Here is a 24,409-nt window from a genome sequence, read left to right on the forward strand (position 1 = left end):
TGATCCAAGAACATGCATGTCAGGTTAATTGACCGGTCCAAACTGTTCCTAGGTGTGAATGAGTGAGTGGATGGTTGTCTGTCTCCAATGTCTCTGTGAGTGGCTGGCAACCAGCTTGGGGTGTCCCCTGGCCACTGCCTGAAGATAGCTGGGATGGGCTCCAGAACCCCCACGACCCAAGTGAGGATAAGGCACACAAGACATTCATTGATATAAATTCACATTTATTCTAAAGTTCACGCACCCCCTGGGGTACACTTACCAAAAATAGAAAACCATTTTTTCAATTGGTTTGAACAATTTTATTGACACTTTTAACAGCAATTAAACACATTCACAATTTCATTATATCATATTCTAACAATATGAGGTTTGAACCATTTTTATCGACACTTTTAACAGCAATTAAACACATTCACAATTTCACCATATCATTTGATCTAAATCAGTAAAGTATATGATTCTACATACAAAAATGCAATGCTGTTTAAATATGTCTCTAGAACGTTTGTATGCTCATTCCTTTGCAACTACGCAGTGAATTGTAAGCAATCGAATGGTCTTAGTTCTTTTTAGCAACAATGTGACGTTGAAAAAAAACGAGGATGAGTTATCTTATGTTAAGAAAAATATTATGTTTTCAGAATCTTGACGCAGTTCTATCATCACGACACTACGTGGCGCCCTCACTCCTAATAATATAAACGAACCCACGACTGTATTTTATGTGCGCACCACAAGCAACAACTTACAAACGCAGGAAGTTTTGCGATGTGGACTCCTTCGCTTTTTGCATTGCTTTAGAGTTGGCGTCGCCATTTGAACCCCGGCAAGCACACTAAAGTGACCCCGTTTTGGTGTATGCAGTCATTAATTACGAGTGACGCCACTTTTTGAAAAGTAGCTCACAGATTCTGTGCCCGGCACGGCACCCCTTGCCCCCTCCTCTAGACCTAACTCCAAATACATAAGCATCCATGTTGCGCGGTGAATGTTGAGCTACCCTGGCGGATTGCAAATGTCAACTCGCTAACAGCGTCTCGGTGCTGCTCATTGACAACAAGACTGGCTCAAAAGTGTACTCGACTTAAAATAAACTGACGGCTTCTCAATATTTTTTCGCCGTTAACCCGCTAGCCACAGTAGTTGGGAACTTTAGCTAGCGGTAGACTCCACGTCGTTTTGTTTTACTTTTAAGCCGCACACCTTCGGGGTTCTCCGTTAAAGACGCGTTGGTCTGCATGGAGTTATAGATGACACTGCTCAAGAATCTTTTACTAAGCACCGAGCTAGCTTGCCGGCTACACCCGTTGCCACAACGCTTTCCCTCGGTCGCTTGCGTGTCTTTTGTGGTTTACCCGAGCTCCCACGGCTTATACAGCTAACTCGCGCCTGGTAGCTAGCAGGCTAATTTTGCGGAAATCTTGAAAGCGGAATAATATCCCGTCCCGATGGACCACATGTCCATAATAACGCAAGTCTCCAACCCGAAGGAGGAGGAAACAATATCCTTCAACCAGGAAAAAGGTAAGAAGTGCAATGAGCGAATGGACTTAACAGTAGCTAGCTTCTTGCTAACTACTTGTACTTTGGTCTCCGTGAGTTCAGAGTTAATCGTAGATATAGTAATGCATTTAATTAGTTTGATTGATACTTTATAAGTGTAATTAGAAGTCACTTAAAGGGTTGTTTTTTACAATAGCTGTCCACAATTTACTCTTGATGGATTGCTTCGGCTCTAAAAGCAATTCTTCATGTCTGAGCATCACCCCGCAGTTAAGATTGTGTCTTCCCCCGATCACATACATACATAATTAACGGAAATTATTGGTGTGTGATGGTCTCCATTTTTGAGTGGCATGGGGTTGCAACAATTGTTTCTTTCCCCTTGAACGAAAGGAGAAGTTACGTGTAAATTTCTCCAAATGAAATTTTGGAAACAGACTCAAACATAATCCCCATTGAGCCTTTCAGGGATAGCACTGATTATTTATACATTTTAGTCTTCTGCCAAAAATCAACCATTCTAATTTGGATTTGTATGTATATTAATGATTACCTATTACAGTTGTAAACAGCCTTGCAGAGAGAACCCCCGGTTATTTATACGTTAAGTCTTTTAGATTAATTTAAGCATTCGAATTTGCATTTATGTGTATATCATTCATAGCCCATAACAGTTGTAAACAAATTATCTGACCATACAAAACTTTCCAACTGTAACGTCTTTCAAAAAGAATTTTTTTTTTAGGATTTGCATATGTATCATTTGTAACCTATTCCACCTGTAAAAACATTCAACAGACCATAAAACTATCTCAAATAAAGCATGGAGTGTCATATGCAATATTGACATTTTATTTTCATTTTTGACAGTGTATGAATCGGACTCCTCATGTCTACAATTAGAAAACAATTTCTTGGGGAACCATTACATGTCAGATTTAAATGTTTTTTTTAATATACAGTACATTTCTTTAGGGATTGAAACCCCCTATTCCTTTGCTACCGTCCATAAGGCCAAGAGAACTGTTTCTTAATCATCCAAAAATGTGGACAGTCATCATCATGTATGTCAAATATCAACCATTGCTTCTTAGTCTTCATTAAGTGAGATTGTTTTCTACAAAAGCACAAAATAACTGGAAGCAACTAAAATTGGCTTGAGTATTATTGCAATAACCTAAATCAACCATTTTTGTTTCTTCACACTTACATTTTTTACAGTCTAGCTGCTTTGTAGTACTGAAAATAAAGCCTCAATCTTGATTTAATTGAATTACTTTCATTTATTGCCCAGTCATTGCTACAGCTAAGAAATTATTGGGGATAGTCACATGAACATATTATTAACAGGGATGTGATTTTTCCGCTAATTCGCGGAATTCCGCTTTTTTTATCTCCAAAAATAAAATTTTAAAATTTCCGGTGTTTTAATTGGTAAAAAAAAACGATTTCGTCTCGACAGCATGCCATTTGAGTGTTTCCGTAACTGAAATGAAACGTACTTGCGATTGGTTGAAGTCTCGTGTTGACCAATAAACGCGCTTGTTATAGGAGTGTGCCATTGTTCATTTCTCACACGTTTTTGCCGGGTGTTTAAAGAAAGATGTCCGTGATCGAACGCAAAGATGCTCCGCGAGCTAAAGAAATTGATAAGATTGTAAAAAACAAGTTTCGATGGGACTGGTTGGAGAAGGAATTATCTACGAATGTTGGAAAGAAGACTGTGACGAATTTGTTCAATGACTTTATTCGGAAGATCGATCGTGCCGGGAAAGCACTTTGCATTTGGTGTCATGATACCATCGACTATGGTGGGAGAGGTTTCAAAGCTCTTGAAAGTCACGCAAAGAGCAAAAAACACGTGAAAGAACTCCAGTCAAGAACGACAAATTATTCCATCGCTGGAAGTTTCGGTGCCCAAACGAAAACTCCAAAACTTTACGGCCTCCATCCCTTATTGACATCACAATCGGAAGCGGTAATAAAGAGACGTGATCCACCCCAACAACCTGTACCAGTTGCTGATAGAGTCGTGAATTTTGAGGTAGGTGGTAAACTTTTCAAATTTATTTGACAGTTTTCCCATTTTTTTCGAAAATATTATAACGTAATAAAAATGGCCATAAATATTTAACAATTACAATAATAGATTTTCATGTGTACATTACACCAACACTTTACTGTAGGGCCTATACTTATTGTACTTTCATTTATCAAATACTTGGATACGCTGCTATTAAAGAAATAAATTATTACATTTAAAATATGATTTAGGAAATTTAAAAATATTATTAAGCCTGATAGTAATCAAAACTATTGTCAGTATTTATATTTTTTAAATTAAGTACTTGTATGAGTTGCCAACACCTTTGGACTCAGAGGGGAAGGCAATTGCACTGGATCGTTGGTGGGCCCAAGTCTTTGCTGTTGGAAGATACCCAACCCTGGCCAAGATGGTGAAGGCTCTCATGAGTTGCTTCCATGGGCCGCAAGTAGAGGGGGCTTTTAGTGTCATGGGTGATGTCCTGAACCCCAAAGCATGCAGAATGGACATAGCCACATACAGTTCTATCCAGACTGTAAAATATGCCCTAAGAGCAAGAAATACCACCTCTGTCAGCCATTTTGGAAGGAAAGACATTCTGATGGATCCTGTGCAGTCCATACTGTGCCTAAATCTGAGGACATCCTCCAAAAGGTACAGGGAGGAGAAGGATGCAGAAGCAGCTATGTTGTCTGCAAAACGAACAGAACTTGCTGTGAAACAGGACACCCAAATGAGCAAGGCTGCCTCAAGAAGAACCATCAAAGCTGCACAGAAGCAGGCTAGAAAGACCCATTCCAAAGCAATGAAGTCTAGGAGGAAGTAGTGTTTGGGTCATGTGAATGGATTTAGCTGTGTCCCGACGGATCACCACCTTATCGTGGTGGGGCACTTTGCGCGTCTCCATGACCCCCAGAGCTATGTCGGCGGGAGTCTCGTACTCCTGGTAGGGTTACCCAAGCCGAACAGGTCGAAGGGTAGAGTCCAGACTAAGAGTGATCCCAAAAGCTGGTGGCGGCACGCTTTGAGGCGGTTTCCTACAGACCTGGATCCCGTTAGCCGCCTGCAGTTGTAGAAAGATGCCGGTCGTCTAGGGTCTCCCTTGCCACTGGAACCATCTTCTTTACAATTAAGATAGTGGCGTTGGGGAAATGTTTTTTAATGTGACTGATTTTGAGTTGACTTAAACTGTAATTTTATATGGGATAGTTCAATATACATTGAAAATTTATGCTGTTGTCTTGTCTATTTCTTTGTCATCTGAGTGCATTGAAAGTACTTAAAAAAACCCATGAGCTCCGGGGGGGGGCTTCGCCCCACTTTTCCCCCCACCAGGGCACTGCCCTGGTCCTACCTGGTTTCCCCCCCCCCCCCCCCCCCAGCTAGCAATCACCCCCCCCCCCCCCCCCCCCCCCCCGCTAATTTTCAGATAATTTCACTTTGGTCAAATCACATCCCTGTATTAAGAAACCAATATGCAAATGTATGTCGAATGTAAGCAATACTTTTTGTATGAACTTTTTTTGAACAGCGAAATGTTTACCTTTTTTTCTTCAGGCATCTATTTTTGTGTGGGTATCTGATTATACAGTATAGCATGTTTGTATCGGTTCTCTTGGTATATCGATTACTTTTGGTCTAAATTAAAAATGGTTTCACCTATTACATTGTAAAGGCAATCATATTCCTAATTATATATATATATATATATATATATATATATATAATATGCACTGAAAGCTGCATGATCACAACCATATTGAGTCTTCTGTATTCTCTCCAACATTGCATGTATCATTGTTTTTTACTGTTTGCAAGTATTTGAACCTTTTTTTTTTCAATACGTCATTGGGATACCTTTCCATATGCGTTCTACCATTGTTATGTTTCCTATTATATTGACTGCAACATTGCACTTAGTAAATAGTTAGCAATGGGAAGGGGGAGGTGTAGTTTGTAAAATTTATTCGATTTTGAGTAAAGACATTCAATAACCCTCCACTTTAAAACCTTTGGAGATGAGACTAGCGTAAAAGTGATAACTTTACTTTGCCTTGTAAGTAGTATAAATGGTTACCAGCCCCTGTGAAGACCTCTTTGTAGGACCACCCGCTTTAACCATTCCCACCAAGCCCCCACACCCAAGTCAAACAACTGTTATTTGGGCGTTGAGGTTATGTCCCTGTGCCACAGTGTGCCAGCAACAGGTTCATTTCACAGCAGAGTTGCAGTTGCCAAACTTTGTTTACTGTATAATTATGTTATATTGTACTAGTTTATTTTGCACAGAGTCACTGATATATGTGTCTTTTCTTATATTTGTGAAATTAATTGACTGAGAGTGCATTCAGGCAGTTGTTTCTGGCAAATTTAACCAGTAAACCTTCAATTGAACAGGATTCAAGCTGTCTGCACAAAATGTGAGCTCTACTGAGCACTATACAACATGTAGTTCCTACATTAGTAGCCCAACAGCATGAATCTAAATATGGATTCCCTGCCCTCTTGGCTAGTGCAATGCGATGACCTCAGGGCCAAGCTTAGCTAATTGCTAAGTAGCAACAATCACAAACATTTTTTCCCCGAATCATTTACAAAATATAGTGTTGATTGAAGATGGCGAGTCCCTGGATTTTTTCTTCATTTCTGAAAATGAAATTGGAGGAGTGTCAGCTATTTAAAGTTGGTACTTTAGTGGTTCACAAGGCTTCCAACGTGTCGGTGACATGGAGCACTGATCTTTTCTTACTCTCATGATACAGTTACAGGTTGTGCATGCACAGATACCTCTTACGCAGTCACAGGATTTTAGTTGGATTGGGAGAATAGTGTCTAATTTTGTTGTTTTGTGTTTCCTGGCACCAATTTGGCTGCTACTTTAAGTTGTTAAATGGAATAATAATGAAATAGAACACTAGTCTGCAGCCACAGCATTAAACACCGCTAATACCCGGATCAACAACCTTATATTGACAGAGAAATAACTACATGACAGAAACATGCCACTGACTTTGAGCAAATACTTCAATATAAAGCAACAAAGACTAAATCACATAATAGAGAAGTAGTTGAAAAAGAGTCTTCGGGTAAAGCCAGAACAACTCAGCAATTTCTGTGGCAGCCTTTTTTTTGTTCTCTTTTTAGAAGATTAGCTTAAGTTTAATTCATTGTAATACTACAATATTTTTTTTTACCACAGATTATTGCAAATCATAGACTAATATGACACCATCCCCTGATCTAAAACCTACATAAGGGCAAATAATACACAGATATTGTCAACATAATATGTGTTTTAAGCATAGATTTAAACATTTCCACTAAGGTTGCAGATCATATATCAGGGGGAAGAGCATTCCACAGCACCGGGGCCCAAATGGAGAACGCTCTCGAACCTGCGGATCTCTTCTTGGCTCTTGGGATCACTAGTGGACCAGCATTTTCAGCGCGAAGGCTCCAGACCAAAACCTAAGGGGAAATTAAATCTTTTTTTTTTGTCTGTTGTGTGCATTTATATAGCGCTTTTCAAGTCAATGAAGACCTCCCAAAGCGCTTTACAATGTGCTTCACACTTTTCCCTGTTACACACTAACTAACCGATAGTAGTGTCAGCCATGCAAGGCAACTACCTGCTTTTTTGGGGGCATTAGGGATTCAGTGTCTTGCCCAAGGACACTTCGACATATAACAAAGAGGAGCCGTGAATCGAACCTGCGACCTCTTGATCCCAAGATGAGCGCCCTACCTCATGAGCTAAGCCCCATCTCAAAGATATGAGGGATCAGGTCCATGCATGATTTTGTATACTACCAACAGAACCTTAAAATCACATCTTAAGCTATCAGGGAGCCAATGCAGGTTAGCTAAAATCGGGGAAATGTGATCAAACTTTCTTGTCTTAGTTAAAAGCCTCGCTGCAGCATTTTGTACCAGCTGAAGGCGCTTGATTTTGGACTTTGGGAGACCGGAGAGTACTGCATGACAGTAATCGAGACGGGAGGTAACAAACTCATGAATTATAATCTCCGCATCTGACTGAGACAGCATAGGGCGAATTTTAGAAATGTTGCGAAAATGGAAAAAAAGCTGTTCTAGTAATATTCTAAACGTATGTTTGATAGGACAGATTGGGGTCAAATCTGACACCTAAATTTTTGTCTGAGTCACTTTGGGTGATATTACATTTGTCAATGTTCGGAGCAGTTTTTGAGAACAAGTCATGGCATTTAGATGGACCAATAACTAACATTTCGGTCTTTTCAGAGTCAAGGCGCAAGAAGTTGAGTGACATCCATTCTTTTATCTCAATGAGGCAGGCCTACAAATTTCCACAGTTTAGTGTGGCAGATTCCTCCATCGGAAGATGTAGTTGAGTCTCATCTGCGTAGCAATGGAAACTGATATTATACTTGCGAATTATATCACCTAATGGAAGCATGTAAATGCTGAAAAGAAGGGGGTCAAGTACTGAACCCTGCGGAACACCACAGGTAACACTAAAGGGCTCAGATGTCATTTCACCATATTTAACACAGTGCGTCCGACCTGAGAGGTAGGACCTGAACCGTAAGAGGACTGTTCCTGAGACCAATCCATCTTTCCAACTGTTCTAGTAAGATATTATGGTCCACAGTGTCAAAGGTAGCAGGAAGGTCCAGCAGCAGCAAGAGTGATGAAGTGCCGCAGTCCATTGCCAGTTGAAGATCATTGGTTATCTTAATCAAGGCTGTCTCAGTCGAGTGGTTAGCCCTGAATCCTAATTGCATATATTCAAAAAGATTGTTCTCGGGTATAAAATCATTCAGCTGCTGTACCACAACTTTTTCAAGTACTTTAGAAATAAACGGTAGGTTTGACACAGGTCTATCATTACATAAGCTTTCTGGATTAAGGTTGGGTCGTTTCATTGAAGTTTTGATAACAGCGGACTTAAAAGCTGCTGGAGCTACACCTGAAGAGAGTGATATGTTTATAATATTTAGAACTGAAGGTCCAAGAACCCCAAAAAGACCTTTAATCAGCGAACCCGGAAGTGGATCAAACAGGCAAGTAGTCGGTTTGGCCGTATTCACCACCTGTTTAAGATTATCGAGTGACAGATCACTAAATCGGGAAAAATTCCCTGGACAGCCACCATGTCGCGCATCTATAGATTTCAGCCCTTTAATATGTGATGTATTAACATTGTTTTTAGAAATTTCTTCCCGTATGCGTTGAATCTTCAAATTAAAGAAGACCATAAAGTCATGGGCCGAATTGGTAGAACTATCTGGCTTAAAAATAATTAATTTCCTTGACTACGCCATCATGTGGACGGAAAAATACATAACATGCTTGGTGCACGCAATTAAAGGATGTGGTGTGAATCATGCTCTAAATTAGGGCTGCACGACTTTGGAAAAAACCGAAGTGCAAATTTTAAGACCAGTATTGCAATTTTCTTGTGATTCTCAATTCTTTTTTTTAAGTGCATTTTCTGTGCTATTTTTGGGGAGTACTTAATCATAGTGAGCAGTGTTTCTCAGAGTTTTGTGGGACCCCAGTGGGTGGACAATCTAAGGCCCTGGTCCCTAACATGCGATAGTTTAACAGCCCCACCGTATTATGAACGTTTTTTTTTAGAGAGACAGTTGTCTTATTTAGCGTCTCCTAGTGGGTGAAAATAAATTGATTTGAAAGAACAATATTGATTTGAAAAAAAAAAATCCAAAATACGCATACTGTCATCTAAATGTGGATTTTTAAAAAATACTCGTTGCTTGAGAAATTTGCATCTATTGTACATCAGCAAATTGTCAGCCATCTTGCTGCTAAGGATAACGAAAAGCTTCAAATTGGGTGGGCAAAAAAAATGGAATTCAAAATTGTGCATTTTGGTCACAAAATCCTACATTCCCAGTCTTTCCCATCTGCAACCACCAATCTTAGAAAGTTTTTGGGTGAAACTGTTTCAGTGATTGGCAAAGTAAGATCGTAGTTACCGCCACAGTTTGAATGACCTCCTGATCAAAATATTACTATTGCTCTCTTTTGTCCCTAGCATCCCTTTCCAATAGCAGCCTTAAGAAGCAGAGGAGCCGGAGCATCTTCAGTACATTCTTCTGCTGCTTTCGCAACTACAATGCGGAATCACCCGCAACCAATGGCAGCACCGCTACCCTGCCTCAAGCCCTACCTGATGAGAACGGATTGCCACCCAAAGTGAGCAGGACTCGTACATTTTGATAGTTCCATTTCTATAATTTTTATGTATTCCTTTCTATATGTTCATGGACTGTTCTGTCCCTTCACCACACCCCTCTCATTTTTTGACCGTGTATGTCTACTGTGTTGTAGAGTGACCAGGTCGAGGTCCTCCCTGTCCCTAGTGTATGTATTTCTTTGATTTTGCCTTTGCATGAAGCCCTTTGAGGGTTGGTGCTGGCATGTTGGGCCTGTTTGGGACCCAGTGATCCTAGGACTGCTTCATCTTTTGCTTTGTTGCAGTTCCCCTTCATTCTCTAAAAGCTGCAATCTTCCTAATACACATACACTTTCAAATGGTCTTCAATAACTTTGAATAGAAAGACTAATTTCAATAATTTATTGAAGATTATGAATGGCTTAATGTTGAAGTTTATCAAGTAAGGTCGACAAGTTATTTTGTTGTGATGGTGCTCTTATCGGTGTACTGATAAGCAGCTATTTCAAACTTCAACTATCTAGCCGCTGTGTAGGTAGGAGTAGCACAATTTATTTAAAAAAAAAATGCTTCAGCACCTGCTAACATTTGCATGTCCTTTTTTTTACCATTACCATTTACTTTTTCTGTGATCGTGTTTGCAATTTAAAACAAAACTTTTCATTCTCGAATGTTTCCACCCGTTCGTTGTGTTAGTGTTTTTTATTTGTATTTTTCTGAAGAAACGATGTTCACCGTATTGAGTACAGTACTTGTGGCATGTCAGAGAAATGTGTAGACATGTTAATACAAGAAAAATTGCAATTTTTTATATATTTGATGCAACTTATTTTTGTTGTGCCTGTTTTGCATCTGCTTGTCTCTCTTTGGGTAACTCAAGACTATCCAACCTTAAACTGTATGTCTTCTCTTGCCCTGTAGCCACCAGCCAAATATCTCCTACCTGAGGTGAAAATATCAGACTACGGTAGAAAATGCGTTGTGATCGACTTGGATGAAACACTTGTCCACAGCTCATTTAAGGTAATACTGAGCGGATCAACATGCAAAGTTTGATGGCATCTAAAATAAGAACACTTAAGTATAGCAATTGTTTAGGTTGGCATCGGCAAAAATGGATACATTTTCTTGTATATTGTGTCCAGGTTTGTATTTCACTGAGTGCATTTACTATGTATGCATTGGCAATGTTTTTGTCAAATAAATAAAATGAAACAACAACAAAAATGATGCAATATTGGGGTTAAATTAAAAACCTCTGTAGAAGTCCTTTCACATTTTTAACTTGTATTTTTGCCTTGCAATGTCTAGCAAAAATATTTTGCAGTAGACATTAAAATGTGATTAGTACAAGCCCTGCTAGACCAGGACGGTCATACTGCAGACTGTCAGGATTTTTTTTCTCCGGCTTGCCAAACATAAGTGGTGAAATCATAATGATAATAACTGTAAATAGAAACTACTTAGAAGATTGTTTTGGTGCCATTCTAGTCCTCTGGGTCCCTTTGCTTTTATTCTTTGTTTCAAACTCAATTTGATTAATTAATTTTATTAATACACAAATATATAAAGAAATATAACATATGAATCTAAATGTCTGGATATCATTTCATTGTACTCATGAATTCAAATTTTAAAAAAGGACAAGTCTACATCATCGTTTTCCCTCATATGTTGCTGGGTTTTTTTCACCCATTGCGACCCACGACTCCAAAGGTTTTCTCACCCAAGTGCTTGAAGCAACCGTTTTGACTTAACATAATGATCAGCCTGTCGCATCATTCCGGGGACCTCTGCTGGTCACCAATAATATTTTCTTTTTAAAGCTTTGGAACTCATGTGCTGCTGTTTTTTTTTTTTGCCAACAGCCAATCAGCAATGCAGATTTTATTGTTCCAGTGGAGATAGACGGCACAGTTCATCAGGTAACACTAACACATTGAAACGTGTCGATTTTGGTGCGAGTTCCCATGAAGAGAGCTGAGAGGAATGGTTGCTATCTGATTCAAGTAATCCAGGATAGGTTGTGTTTTTGATGTTCAGCCTGTTCATGATTACTTGCACAAGGTGGCAGCCTCAACTTCAAAATTGAAGGGGTATTTTATATTTAATTTATTGATCCCCGGGGGAAAACAATCTCTACATAACGCCAAAAAAATAGCGGCGAGTGACAGCGTTTTCTTGACAGTAATTTGGCTGACATTACCGTATTTTCCGCACTATAAGGCGCACCTAAAAGTCTTAATTTTTTTCAAAAGCTGACCATGCGCCTTATAACACAGTGCTCAATATTAAATTTGCAAGGTCTCGCAACTTACTCAACAGCCGCTGACTCGATTTTACCCCGAACGTGGAGTAGTCCGCGGTGTATGCTGGGGTTTATATACCGGCGTTTCATTGGCTAACCAATGTGTCAATCATCATTTGAATCGATCACTATTGGCTGAAGTTATTCGGAGCCTCGGATTGGCTAGATGGCCAAAACAAACCCTGCAATCGGCCGAGTTTAGCAATGGCGTAGCAAGTCCGCGGTGTATGCTGGGATTTATATACGGGCGTTTCATTGGCTAACCAATGTGTCAATCATCCGTTAAATCGATCGCTATTGGCTGAAGTTATTCGGAGCCTCGGATTGGCTAGAGGGCCAAAACAAACCCTGCAATTGGCCGAGTTTAGCAATGGCGTAGCAAGCTTGCTAAAGTACGCCATAAAGAAACATGTTTCATTAGTCTGTATTTGTAAATATTCTACTCCCCTGGATTTACTTCACTCACGGTTGTAAGAAGACCATGATTGCGTATCATTATTGAACGTGAGAACTTAGGTGAGTTGTGCGGCTTTATATTTTCCCGGTGTCTTGTTTTAGAACGATCTTGATGTTGCTGTGATGAGTTGAGTGAATTAAACTCAATTCCAAGTGTTTATTGTCATATGCACAGTAAAGTTGTGAGCGAAAAAGAAAATAGAAACATAGAAATGTTTGGCATTTCTTGAATCCCAAGACTTCAACCTTCCGAATGATATTTGAAATGACGCATTTAAGTGACATCGTACGGACACCGCATCCGCACGTGTCTACGACACGTATTTGCTTCTTTGCAAGCTTTGGGAATGTTAAGGGGGTAATCAGTTTGACTGAATCATCTGACTGTTTTGTCGACGTTCCCATTGTAGCGCCTTATAATCCGGTGCGCCTTATCTATGGAAGATATAGGACGAAAAACTATTTTTTGGGGGTGCGCCCTATAGTGCGGAAAATACGGTAATTGTTTCAAACTAACACATGGTCTTCATGCAGGTCTATGTTCTCAAAAGACCTCATGTGGATGAGTTTCTTCAAAAGATGGGAGAGCTCTTTGAATGCGTGCTCTTCACAGCCAGTCTTGCAAAGGTGCGTTAAAGTCCATTAAAAAAAAATCATTGGTCATTTTCTTTTACGCTCTCAACCTTCACACCTTTTTTGCTTGTGCCTCTTTGCCAGTAATAAGTAGGTAAGTGTTTTGTTTTGTGTGGCAAAGAAAAATGTAAAATTCAGAGGAGTCCCACTCCGGTAATCAAGAGCTAGGTTCACACTGCAGGGAATCAGATTTTTTTGCGACCTGTATCCAATCTGTTAAAGTCAAAGGCCATATTCATATGTGGTCCCAAAGCCGATCTTTTGGAATGGGACTTCTGTGTGAATTGCCGAGACTCATTCATGCGACCTGCACGTCAGCAATAGGCGACTGACATCTCTATTCTGCATTTAACGAGGCGGGAGGAAGCAGACAAATTAACAACCACCCGAGACAAAAAAGGAGAGTGTAATGAATTCACACATTCATGGAAGATGAACACTTGTTTATTTTGTTACTCCACGAACAGCAGACACTACATAACATACAACTGAATTCAGAACATGTTGCTTGAGGACACTTCTAAAAACGAGCTGTGGTGCTCATTGATAAAGTGATAGTATCTTGTGGTCAACAATTTTTTACATTGAAATCACACCACATGGAGTGCATTCAATGGGAGGAAAGCAAAGTTTTGGATTTAATATTACGGGGGGGGACCACACTCCGCCGTTAACATCCATGAGTACTTCCGCAAAAATGAGCGCATTGCGTGTGACATCACGTGTCCTCTTCTGCACATGTGGGGCACTTGAGGTGTTACCGCAGGATACGAAGTCTCATTTAGTTGTAAAGGTGATTGATCTCACAAAAATGTCTGATTTCACCCCAAAAATCCAAATTGAGCATTAAGCTCTGCAGTGTGAACCTATTCATATTGTCCTCTCCTGTGAAGACTTCGTATCCCCTAGCTATTGTGTGTGTAGAGCATGAAGCCGAATCATAGAAATCGAGTGACTTTAGGACGTGGTTGATGATTTGTTTCCCCTGGATAATAAGGAAGTGTTGTTTTTCATGTGGCTGGGTTAGTATGCAGACCCTGTGGCGGACCTGTTGGACCAGTGGGGTGTGTTCAGAGCACGACTCTTCAGAGAGTCCTGCGTGTTTCACAGAGGCAACTATGTTAAAGACCTCAGCCGCCTCGGACGAGAGCTAAGCAACGTCATTATTGTTGACAACTCACCTGCCTCTTACATTTTTCACCCGGAAAATGCGGTAGGTTCTTTTTTGGTTTGTCAACCACAACACTTACCCAATACTTTTAGTAATTTGTATGTCAATTCTGTGGGTTTTTTTTGTCCCTGCTATGACTTAATGCAGGGGTCAGAATCCTATTTGACCCAAAGAGCCATAAAAACAAAATATATTTTAAAAAGAAATTGAGAGAGCCACATCATATATTTTCAGACAAAATTGAAAAAACTGCCAAACACGCTCTATAGACAAAAGCTAATTCTTCAGCACATTATATTTCACTGTGTGTCATTTGATGATTTAATCAAATGTATGAAATGATAATAATGCCAAATCCTGTGTCCCAAATCAATGGAAATATGCCATTTACAATTTGTCTTCCACCTTAAGTTAAGAGTGTTGAGGCATTTTTTTCCATGAAATTTGTCCTTAATAACGGTTTCAAAACAATGTGCATGCAAAGTTCTTTTGTAAAAATGTCACAAATTGCTGCAAACGATAAGCATATCGTTATATTCACTTTCGGTGTAGACTGCACTGAGCGAGAGAAGGAAGTGCCTTGCGCTGTGTGCAGGGATCCGCCCACCTGTACTGCTCACCCAATCAGTCGTTTGCCAGCGTTTTTATTTATCAGTTTAAATGGTTTCTTATTTAACTTCTGCATTAAGTTGCTTCGGCTTTATATGGACCAAAATCGGGATGAAATCACTTGACTTTGGAACGGCACAGAGAGATGTGCAATAGTTACATTTTATTTCGGAGCCATATGTACTCATGAAAAGAGCCATATATGGCTCCCGAGCCATAGGTTCCATACCCCTGACTTAATGGTTCATACCTAAGACACATCTGAAAATGGTCATTTGCGGTCGTAACTATGGGAATAAAAAAAAGTGAATTTGGTTACATCCATGACCAGTCAAACTAATGTGTGAACTGAAAAATATTTTTCACCGATGTACCACTTAAGATTTTGAACTTTCTAGTCTAGAGCGAAACATTTTACCACTGTTTCAAATAACTGTCAAGTTAATGATTGAGCGACAAATTACAAACACAAAAAGATTTCATAGATAAGTATTTTTCATAGTTTATGAGATCATGATTATTATCATAGATTAAAGATAATTGATGAAGTGTAGCATTCCAGACACATTTTTTTTTCAGATAGTTGTTATAACAGAATTTATATTGAGCCCTATGTTTTAGTCCAGTGTTTCTCAACTGGTTGGTCAGGACCCAAGAGTGGGTCGCGGGCCTTTGCTTTGGCGAAATCATTTTTAGTTTTTTTTTTTCATTTTCCTCATTCTGAGGTTTTTGAGTTTTTCCTTCCACTCGTGTAGGTTTTAGATCAGGGGATAGTGTAATGGTAGTTTTATAGTCTGTACAGCCCTTTGGGACTTCTTTTGATTAAGGGCTATACAAATGAACTTGACTTGACTTAGATGGCGATAATTCCCTTGCGAATTTAAGTCGATAAAGGAAAATAATAGATTAAAGTTTATTTACACGTGGTGAGCATGGCCAAACGCAGATAAATCGGAAAATATAAGATATGGATTTTATTGTCTTGAATAGAAACCTACTGAAGTCAAGTGTTTTGGATTTCATTAAAAAATCTAGATAATTAGGCATTAAGGGAAAATGAAGTCTTTTCCGGTGAATATGATATTATATCTGGTTTAGACTGCACAATCCTTACATTTAATACATTTTCTGTAATATAGTAGTTCAATATCTTTTTCCACAGAATGTCTGAAGGCATTTCACAAAAATAAAATATTTTTCAGAAAATGCACTGATCAAAATTAGAGAACACAATGATAAATTTGAGAACAAAAATGACTTTGGCATGGGAAAAATATCTGAAGGTTGCAACCGTAGCAGTTAGTAAGAAGTGTACAGGCCTGTGCTGTGAATGACTTCAGGGTTAGGGTTATAAGTCATAAATTGACACTAGTCTCTAACACTGCCCTGGTGATGATTTTAGTGGGTTTCTTGACCATATCTTAGTCACTAAGGATTTTCCAGAGGTTCTCTATTGGGTTGAGATCAGGATACACAACCCCTTAAACAGCAGTGAGGATTTTTCAGAGAACACAGCACACATTAAATAAGAGGTAAAATCTTAAGCGTGAACCCGGTCCGAAATCCAATGAGTCTGCGTCGTCCATGCAAGAGGGTGACTGAATCCATTGCACAGAGCCTCCACAAAGAAAAAGAAACCAGGAACAATGACTGGAGGATAATTAAAAAAAATCAAATCCTCAAAAATAAAGTATAGTAATTCTGGTTTGCTTCAGGCTTGTACTTGTAATATTTGTGGGTTGGGCTGATTCGGGCATTATATCATTCGGGCTAGTCTGGGTCAGGCTGGGTTTTTTAGGCCCAATCTTACCATTACATTGAACGTCATCGGACGTTGCCATGAACCAAACGTCTTTTTGTCTCGGCAGGTCCCGGTCCAGTCTTGGTTTGACGACATGAATGACATGGAGCTGCTGGACTTGTTGCCGTTCTTTGAGGGACTCAGCAAAGAAGAGGAGGTTTACGGTGTTCTCCAGAATCTGAGAAGCAGGTAGCAGGACCCAAAACATTGACCGATGCCCAAACCCTCCAGCGACCGAGGCACCACAGAATCAGGAGAATCTTGGTAAATGGCTGCATCCGACGTGCCATCCCAAATGATAAGAAACACACTTAATTACCCAGGAGCACTCCTTTTATCCAAAACAATCTCAAGTGCTCGCGGGACAAAAGGCCAAGAGGAATAAACTCTGATCTTTATTTTCAAACTAAGGTTTTGATATTTGAATAAGTGCTTCAACCAACAATAGAAAAAACGATTTTTGTCTGAAACTCGCTTGGACACACATAAAGGTAATCGATTTTGTGTTGTCGCTATGCAGGCAGTTTGTGGTTGCAGGAAAGAAGTGCAACTTTTTATATTGAAGTGCCTTTTGTGCGTGCGTGTGTGTGTTGTTTCTACCATATTTTCTACATGGCATATTCCTAGAGTGCTACACTTTTCACACAATATTCTTTTAAGTGGACATACAATAATCTTGATCACATTTCCCCTGCCTTTTTTTCTCAGAATGATTATCATGCACATGACTTTAGTGCAGGGGTTTCAAAAATTTGGCCCGGGAGCCAGATCAGGCCCGCCAAGTATTTTTATCTAGCCTGTGAGACAACGCTAAGAAAAGCGCAGGTGAATAAATAGCTTCACTTTGAAATACAGAGACGCCTTGCCCCTTCGCGCTTGGGTTATCGCTGGTTCACTCCTTCGCGGGGGAAAAAAATAATTGAGAGAAACAAACAGATGCTTTCTGTACTGGCACCTCTTGACTTGAGATCTCCAATACAGATTGGCCAATTCATGTCAAAGGGTTTTTCATACTGTATTGTGACTGGACACCTGCATTCTTCTTTCTGAATCTCACGAAGTGTTTGTTTCCCGCTCCGTCATGTGGCTCTCCTCTTGGTGCGCGCACACACAGGCTTTGATTAAGGTGCCCCACCCACCCCCAAAAACATTGCTTCTTTTCCTCAGTCGACAGAGCTTTAAGGCGCCCCAGGGAAAAAACATTGCTTCTTGTTTTCAGTCGCAGGGCTTTGATCCCCCCCAAAATACATAGACTAATTTAAAATAGGTGTTCTCTCTGCCTCAGTAAGTGAGCAAGTTGGCTCCGACAAAAACTATCCAGAGATTAAAAAATAAAGTGCGACACTACAGTATTTTGCAGATTTTCACTTTTCGCAGGGGGCTGTGGTCTCCATTAACCGCGAAAACCGAGGGATCTCTGTATGTCCATTTGATGTTGCCAAATCCAAGATCACTCACCAAGTAACTGGGGCTGTTTTCGCACTTTCTCCTTTTTTCTTTTTCCTCTTTCTTTCATGCCGTCTTTTTCTTTCACTTATTTTCTTGTTCTCTGTCTTTCTCTACCTTTCTTTTTCTTTCACTTTTGTCTTTCATTTGCCCCTTTTCACGCACTCACTTTTTGTTCCTCTTTCGCTCCTCTCCCTATTTCTTTCTCTTTTATTTACTAGTCCAGCCGTGTGATTTTTTTTTTTCTACCATGTGTGCCCCCGAGCTGAAGTTAGTTTGACACCCCTGCGCGTCGCTCTGCTTGTGTTGTATTAAACGGGGTAATTCCATTTGTTCTAGGCAGTTAGCGGTTTTAATTTTTAACATCAAAGGTGCCATTTATTCTGTTTCTCAATTTTATTGGTTGCCAAAAAGCTGATTTTAATATGGTGTAGTTTGGGTTTTAATTTGACAGTTGTTCAAATGATCATGCTTTTAACACCCTGCTGTTTTTTTCAGCGTCAATGTAACCATTTTACCCCAACCAGACTGGTCGAGTGCCATGCTTCTGTCCCCCATGTTAGCATGTCCTAGCATCTTTCTTCGTGGTCAAGTTAGAGCGAGATACATCGCAAGTCTAATTGCCCATTTTTGTAACGTCAAACACTTGTTGGACTGCTCTTCACATCAGTGCCTGTTTGAGAGGAGCCTCACACTGAATGCCACAATGCTTGCAATAATGGCAATAAAGTCTTTATTTTTTCCAGGGGTAAGAAGTTACAATGCCCATCATTGACCTGGCGGGGTTTTGTAACACTATGAGTTCAATTGGCTTGGCCCATGCAATTTAACAGTGCTCTGTTATGATTGATAATGCAACAATATTCTCATTTAAAAGATTAATTTACACAAACGGTTGCCTTGTGGCAGCTTCAGTAGCCAAACAAAGTTTTGAAAGAAAACTCCAACAACCACTGAAGTCAATTTTACTTAGGTCTACCAATACTCAAGAGGTTTATGGTGCCATCTTTTAGATAAACCAGAAAGTTGACATTTCAGTCTCGTGCTCATTTCACGGGTCATAATAAGTTAATATCCACAAGTATTTTCAAAATAAAGCTGCTCCCCCAGAAGTCTTGCATTTTCTGAGGATGAGCATTAATGTTCATGATTTCAGTGCAATGTTTTTTTACAAGATTATCAATTTGTGGCATATTTACTTTTGAGAGATCTTTGTATCATTGTGATATTTTTCTACCTTTTATCGTCAGTATTTGGTTTAGAAAGTTTAATATTCATAAATCCATCGACCAATCTCACCAATGCTCAGCAAACAACTTGTTTCGGTCCCTCTGCATAGTGGTGGAGTCACCGGCAGGTATTTTGTTTTTTCCAGGGTACATATGTGCGTTTCATTATTTCTGGACATTACTTTTTCTAAATTATACATCAACTGTTTTAAAGGTTAAAACTTTTATTCTGCTTGTGTTTTTTGGGTTGTTTTAGAGTGATTGAACTCTGTTTGTTCAATTTTCAGTATTTGGATACGTGTTTGTAATGTCACCCTGAGCATCTTTTTGTGTTCTGTCCATAATAAACTACTTCATTGGTTCATAATGTTTGAATTTCATGCGGGATTGCAAGAAATTAGTTTTGAAACCACTTGAAAGTTATTAGTGTTAGAGAATTAGGGTCGGTTCATAAAGTATCGACAGAATTATTGCATTTTATTCAAGTGAAAACCCTAACTTTGTTATTAGAATTGCGATAAGTTAGATCATAGGGACAAATCAGTCCATCAGCCATAATCTTATAATATCCAGGGGAAACATAATCTTAATCACTTGAAGGGACAGTGTGTATTTGACTTCTAGATTTCTCTGTAATGTGTAGGGCAGGGGTCGTCCTAAGAGCACCTGAATAACCCGTGGACTGATTCTGAAAATGGCTCAACCGTGATGGACCATAGTGTTTTTCTGGGTTATTTGATTTTTAACCGGAGAAATCATTGACATGAATATCTTTAAATACAAGGTTTGAGTAGTTGATTGGGCTATTTTTAAGCCTTCTAATAATTACATCCCGGTAATAGATTTGTAACATAGAAATAAGTTGCAATTTCAGGGATTCATTTCAGACTTGGAGGTCTTCACACTAATCAGTAACAAAAAATAGCTTTCAGCTTAAAGAGTTGATGACCAACAGTGTAGGGTTACAGAAAATGACTTCTAAGAAGCAAATGATGATACAAACTATGGAGACTCAAACCATTTTTTTCCCCCCAGCCTTTTGCTTGGTTTTTGGGTTCTTGTAGCAACAAGATGGTAGATAATTATGTCAGCTTGCTATAAAGACCCATGTTATGTAAAATAAAAATTTCTCGATCTACGAGTATTTTTGAAAAATGCACAATCATATGTATTTTTGCTTTTTGTCCAAATCAACCTTTTTATTGTTTTATTTTTGCAAAGTTGTATTTAACTGGCTGTGGTTCAGGAGGTAGAGCGCTCGTCTTGGGATCAAGAGATCGCAGTTCGAATCCCGGCTCCTCCGTGTTACATGTCGAAGCGTCCTTGGGTAAGACACTGAACCCCTAATACCCCTATTGAGCAGGTTAGCACCTTACATGGCTGCACAGCCGCTATTGGGAAATGTGAACCACACTGTAAAGTACTTTGGGAAGTCTTGATTTGAAAAGCGCGATATAAATGCAGATCATTTCATTTCAATAGGAGGCACGAATTAATACATAAAGTCCCTTTAAAGTCCATGCCATTGAACTGCTATACACTTAAGATACAACGTTTAGCTTTGTATAACATAACTTGGGAAAGAGAAACAATCTCTCAGCCATAATATCAATTCAAAAAGTCAAATAAATGCATCTTCCACATTTGAATTATACCACACTTGTGTTGAAACATCAGGATTATCTGAACTCAAACATTCTGTTCCTGGTCAAAACTTTGTCCTTCATTCTAAATGTCATTTGTTTAAATGTTTGTAAATTTACAGTATGGCCACTCAAGCGATTTACCTATGTCAAATTCACGTGCTGTCAGTTGGACTTAACCTATTAATTTAAAGCTAAGTACAATCCCTACTATGGTGATCAAACTGCCCATATGTGACTTGTGTTATGTGACTATTATAATGCAGACCTAGGCACTCTGGTCCTGCATGATTTTGGAAGTTTCTCTTCTTCAACGCCGGTGATACAAATTATACGATCAAATTTATTTGGAAAGCACCTTTCAGGAAAGAAATGACCACTCACGAGTGCTTTATAAAAACACTATAATGAACAGTAAGACAAAATCCCCTCCATTATTCCCACCAAACAGCCCAAAACACACGCAATGGTTCAAATACAATTGAAAAAAGCAATAGTAATAGAAATAAAATATGATTATGGCAAGGCACATATTAAATGTGTGAGGACAGGGAGGCTTATGCACACTGATAGGGATGGCGGCAGATGGCCTTCGGATTTTCAGCCATTGAACCAAACCTTACCAGTAAATCATGAGGAAAAACTGAAATAATAAAAATTAAACGCAGAACAAAAGCATACAAACGTGAAATAAAAAGCTAAGTATGTTACAGTAAAAGGTTAGAAGTTTAACAAATCTAAATATCAGTTAAAAGCCAAATTAAAAAGTGGCTCTTAAGCCTCCTTAATTATCAAGGTTCCCTGGTGACCTAATGTCCTCCAGAAAACCAGTCCATAGGTGAGGATCCAAGTAGTTGAATGCTGCCTCATCATAGGTTTTGGTCCTCACCCTAGGAAAAGTTAACCGGTGCCAGAGGACCTCAGGGACTGCGAAGACCGATAAGATCAAATAAGACGGATACAAAAGCCAAATATTGTAAAGATATTTAAAAACTAGTAAAAAGCACCTTGCAATGTACGAGGAATCCTTGAAGCAATTTTAAAACTGCTGTAGTGTGATCCCAAAACCCAACCCATGTGCTGCTAAATTCTGTAGTAGCTGCAAGCTGACAATGAATTGTATCGTATTGATTTATTCAGCCAGTATAAACCATAAACATGATATATACAAGAAATCATTTGACACGCAAACTCTCAATAATAATAAAATAGATTTAAAAGAATAGAGTAAAAAAGATATTGTAGTGTATAATACAAGGTAATTATATATAATAGTTTAAAAAAAAAAGAATATGTAAATAACAAGACTAGAGTAGAATAGGTCAGAGGAACGCCGTTGGCATAATATTATAATAACCTAAATCAGTTCCCGTTGAACATACGAATAGAGGAAGGGTAAAAACTCTTTAAGGCGTGAAGTCTTGCTCACACACAACGGCAGGTAATCAAAGTACCTGCAAGCAAAGGTGACTGGGATCGTCTATCATTTTTAGTGTCCGTTTTCTAGTTCCCTCGGTGTAGATACTTTGCAGGGACGGGGGGCCAATACCTGTTATTTCCTCTGCCGTCCTCACTACTGATTCCATCTTTGACAATTCTTTCTGATTGACGCGACCAAACCAAACTGATTGACCTTGTTAAAACGGATTCAATGATAGGACGATAAAAATCGACTAGAATTGATTGACGGACTCTGAATGATTTGAGTTGACGAAGGAAGTAGAGCCTTTGTCTGGCTGACTTTAGAATATCAATAGTATTGACAGTCCACGTGAGTTCAGCTGACAAGTACCCAGAAGCTTGAATGAATGGACCAGTTTGACCTCACTACCATTAATTGACAGTGGCATATGCGGGGGAGGCTTACTACAGAAATCTATTATCATCTCCTTAGTTTTACCTACATTCAATAACAGATTACTATTATGACACCAGGTGGCAAGTGAATCAATTTCTGCTCGGTATTCAGTTTCATCTCCATTTGAAATAAAGCCAGTAACCGTGGTGTCGTCTGCATATTTAGCGAATAGTGAATCGTCAGAATTGGGTTGACAATCATGAGTGAATAGGGAAAACAAAGTTAGAGACAACGGACAGCCCTGAGGCGTACCAGTGTTGAGGACAAAATAATATAAATATTTCTCATCAATGCGAACGGACTGTTCTCTATTGAGAAGGAAATCTAAACTCGTCAGGTGGTGTCCAACAGTCACTGGGCGTTTCGACCCTTAACCACAACGCCCTCGAGTTGGCGGGCCGGCAGTGATGACCAGTCACTGCCCATCTTCCCCTGGTCCCCAGCTAAACTCCTCTCTCCTACTCCAGAGCCAACAAGAGGCTCTCTCCGCGGCATCCCCCACCCTTTTGGCAGCTGCCTTCCTCTCCCTTCCACTTATTCCCAGAGATGTTAATGTGTCCCATACAGACTGTGCTGAGAAGTCCCTGCACCCGACCTCCACTGGGAATAGCCAGGTCTGCCATCCCTTGTCCCTGCACTGTTGGACCAGCTCTTGATATTTGGTGTTTTTCCTTTCATGGGCTTCGCTGCACCCTTCTTCCCATGGTACAGTTAGCTCAATCAGGATGATTTTCTTAGCCTCTTCTGACCAAATCACAATGTCTGGCCTCAAGGAAGTTTGGACTACCTGGGGAAAGTGTAATTTTCCTTTGTCTACCCTCATCTCCCACGCTGGTGCTGTCTGCAGGAGGCTCTTTTTGGTCTTCTTGGAGGATGCTGCTTTCTCCCCTTCCCTGACGAACTGGATGGAATGTGTTGGACCGGGTTGAGGTTGGTGCTTCTTCCGCCTTTCCTGCTCCAAGATGTAAGCCAGTGCACCAAGGACCCTGTCATGGCGCCAGCGGTATCTGCCCTGGCTAAGAGCAATCTGGCATCCTGCCAGAATATGCGCCAGTGTCCCTCTCCCACCACATAGCCTGCACGATGGGTCCTCCCTCAACCCCCACCTGTACAGGTTGGTTGGTGTTGGAAGAGTATCGTACACTGACCGGAGCAAGAAAGAGATCCGGAACGGTTCCAACCTCCAGAGTTCTGGCCTATTTTCAAGATGACTTAGAATCTCATGAATACAAATTGAAATGGCATGATCTGCACTTCTATTAGCACGATACGCGAATTGGTACGGATCTAGATTCGATGGTAGAAAGGATTTCAGGAATTTCAATACGATCTTCTCGATGTTCTTTTTGAGAATGCCGGAGAGCAGCGCATTGCAATAATCTAGATGAGATTATATTAAAGCATGTATACCTCTGTGTTTGCCAGAGACATAAATGGGTGGACTCAAAAATATAGGCTGATGATAAAACCCAATTTTGGTTATGTGGAATGACATTAAGCTCAGAGTAAAAAGTAACGTCTGCA

The 24,409-nt window shown here is 39.7% G+C and overlaps 1 protein-coding gene across 2 annotated transcripts; it reads left to right on the top strand.

Moving 5' to 3' along the window:
• The first annotated feature begins 1,124 nt into the window (after positions 1-1,124).
• LOC148374232 (CTD small phosphatase-like protein) lies at positions 1,125-18,902 on the top strand. 2 transcript variants are annotated; one of them, XM_088334026.1, is made up of 8 exons: positions 1,125-1,527; positions 9,591-9,751; positions 9,887-9,919; positions 10,653-10,754; positions 11,600-11,656; positions 13,030-13,122; positions 14,156-14,341; positions 16,777-18,902. In XM_088334026.1, the coding sequence occupies exons 1-8, from the start codon at positions 1,452-1,454 to the stop codon at positions 16,900-16,902; spliced, it is 834 nt and encodes a 277-aa protein (XP_088190152.1). In that variant the 5' UTR covers positions 1,125-1,451; the 3' UTR covers positions 16,903-18,902. The 2 variants fall into 2 exon arrangements, with proteins under 2 accessions (XP_088190152.1, XP_088190158.1); XM_088334032.1 differs by lacking the exon at positions 9,887-9,919.
• The last annotated feature ends 5,507 nt before the right edge of the window (positions 18,903-24,409 follow it).

Source organism: Urocampus carinirostris, chromosome 1 (genome assembly GCF_059441175.1).
Source record: "Urocampus carinirostris isolate Australia breed hairy pipefish chromosome 1, RoL_Ucar_1.0, whole genome shotgun sequence".
NCBI lineage: Eukaryota > Metazoa > Chordata > Actinopteri > Syngnathiformes > Syngnathidae > Urocampus > Urocampus carinirostris.

Coding starts and splice junctions, on each gene's coding strand:
- LOC148374232 (XM_088334026.1), top strand. CDS start 1,452: ATGGACCACATGTCCATAATAACGCAAGTCTCCAACCCGAAGGAGGAG. Junction 1,528..9,590: donor ATCCTTCAACCAGGAAAAAG/GTAAGAAGTGCA, acceptor TTTTGTCCCTAG/CATCCCTTTCCAATAGCAGC. Junction 13,123..14,155: donor TCACAGCCAGTCTTGCAAAG/GTGCGTTAAAGT, acceptor TGGCTGGGTTAG/TATGCAGACCCTGTGGCGGA.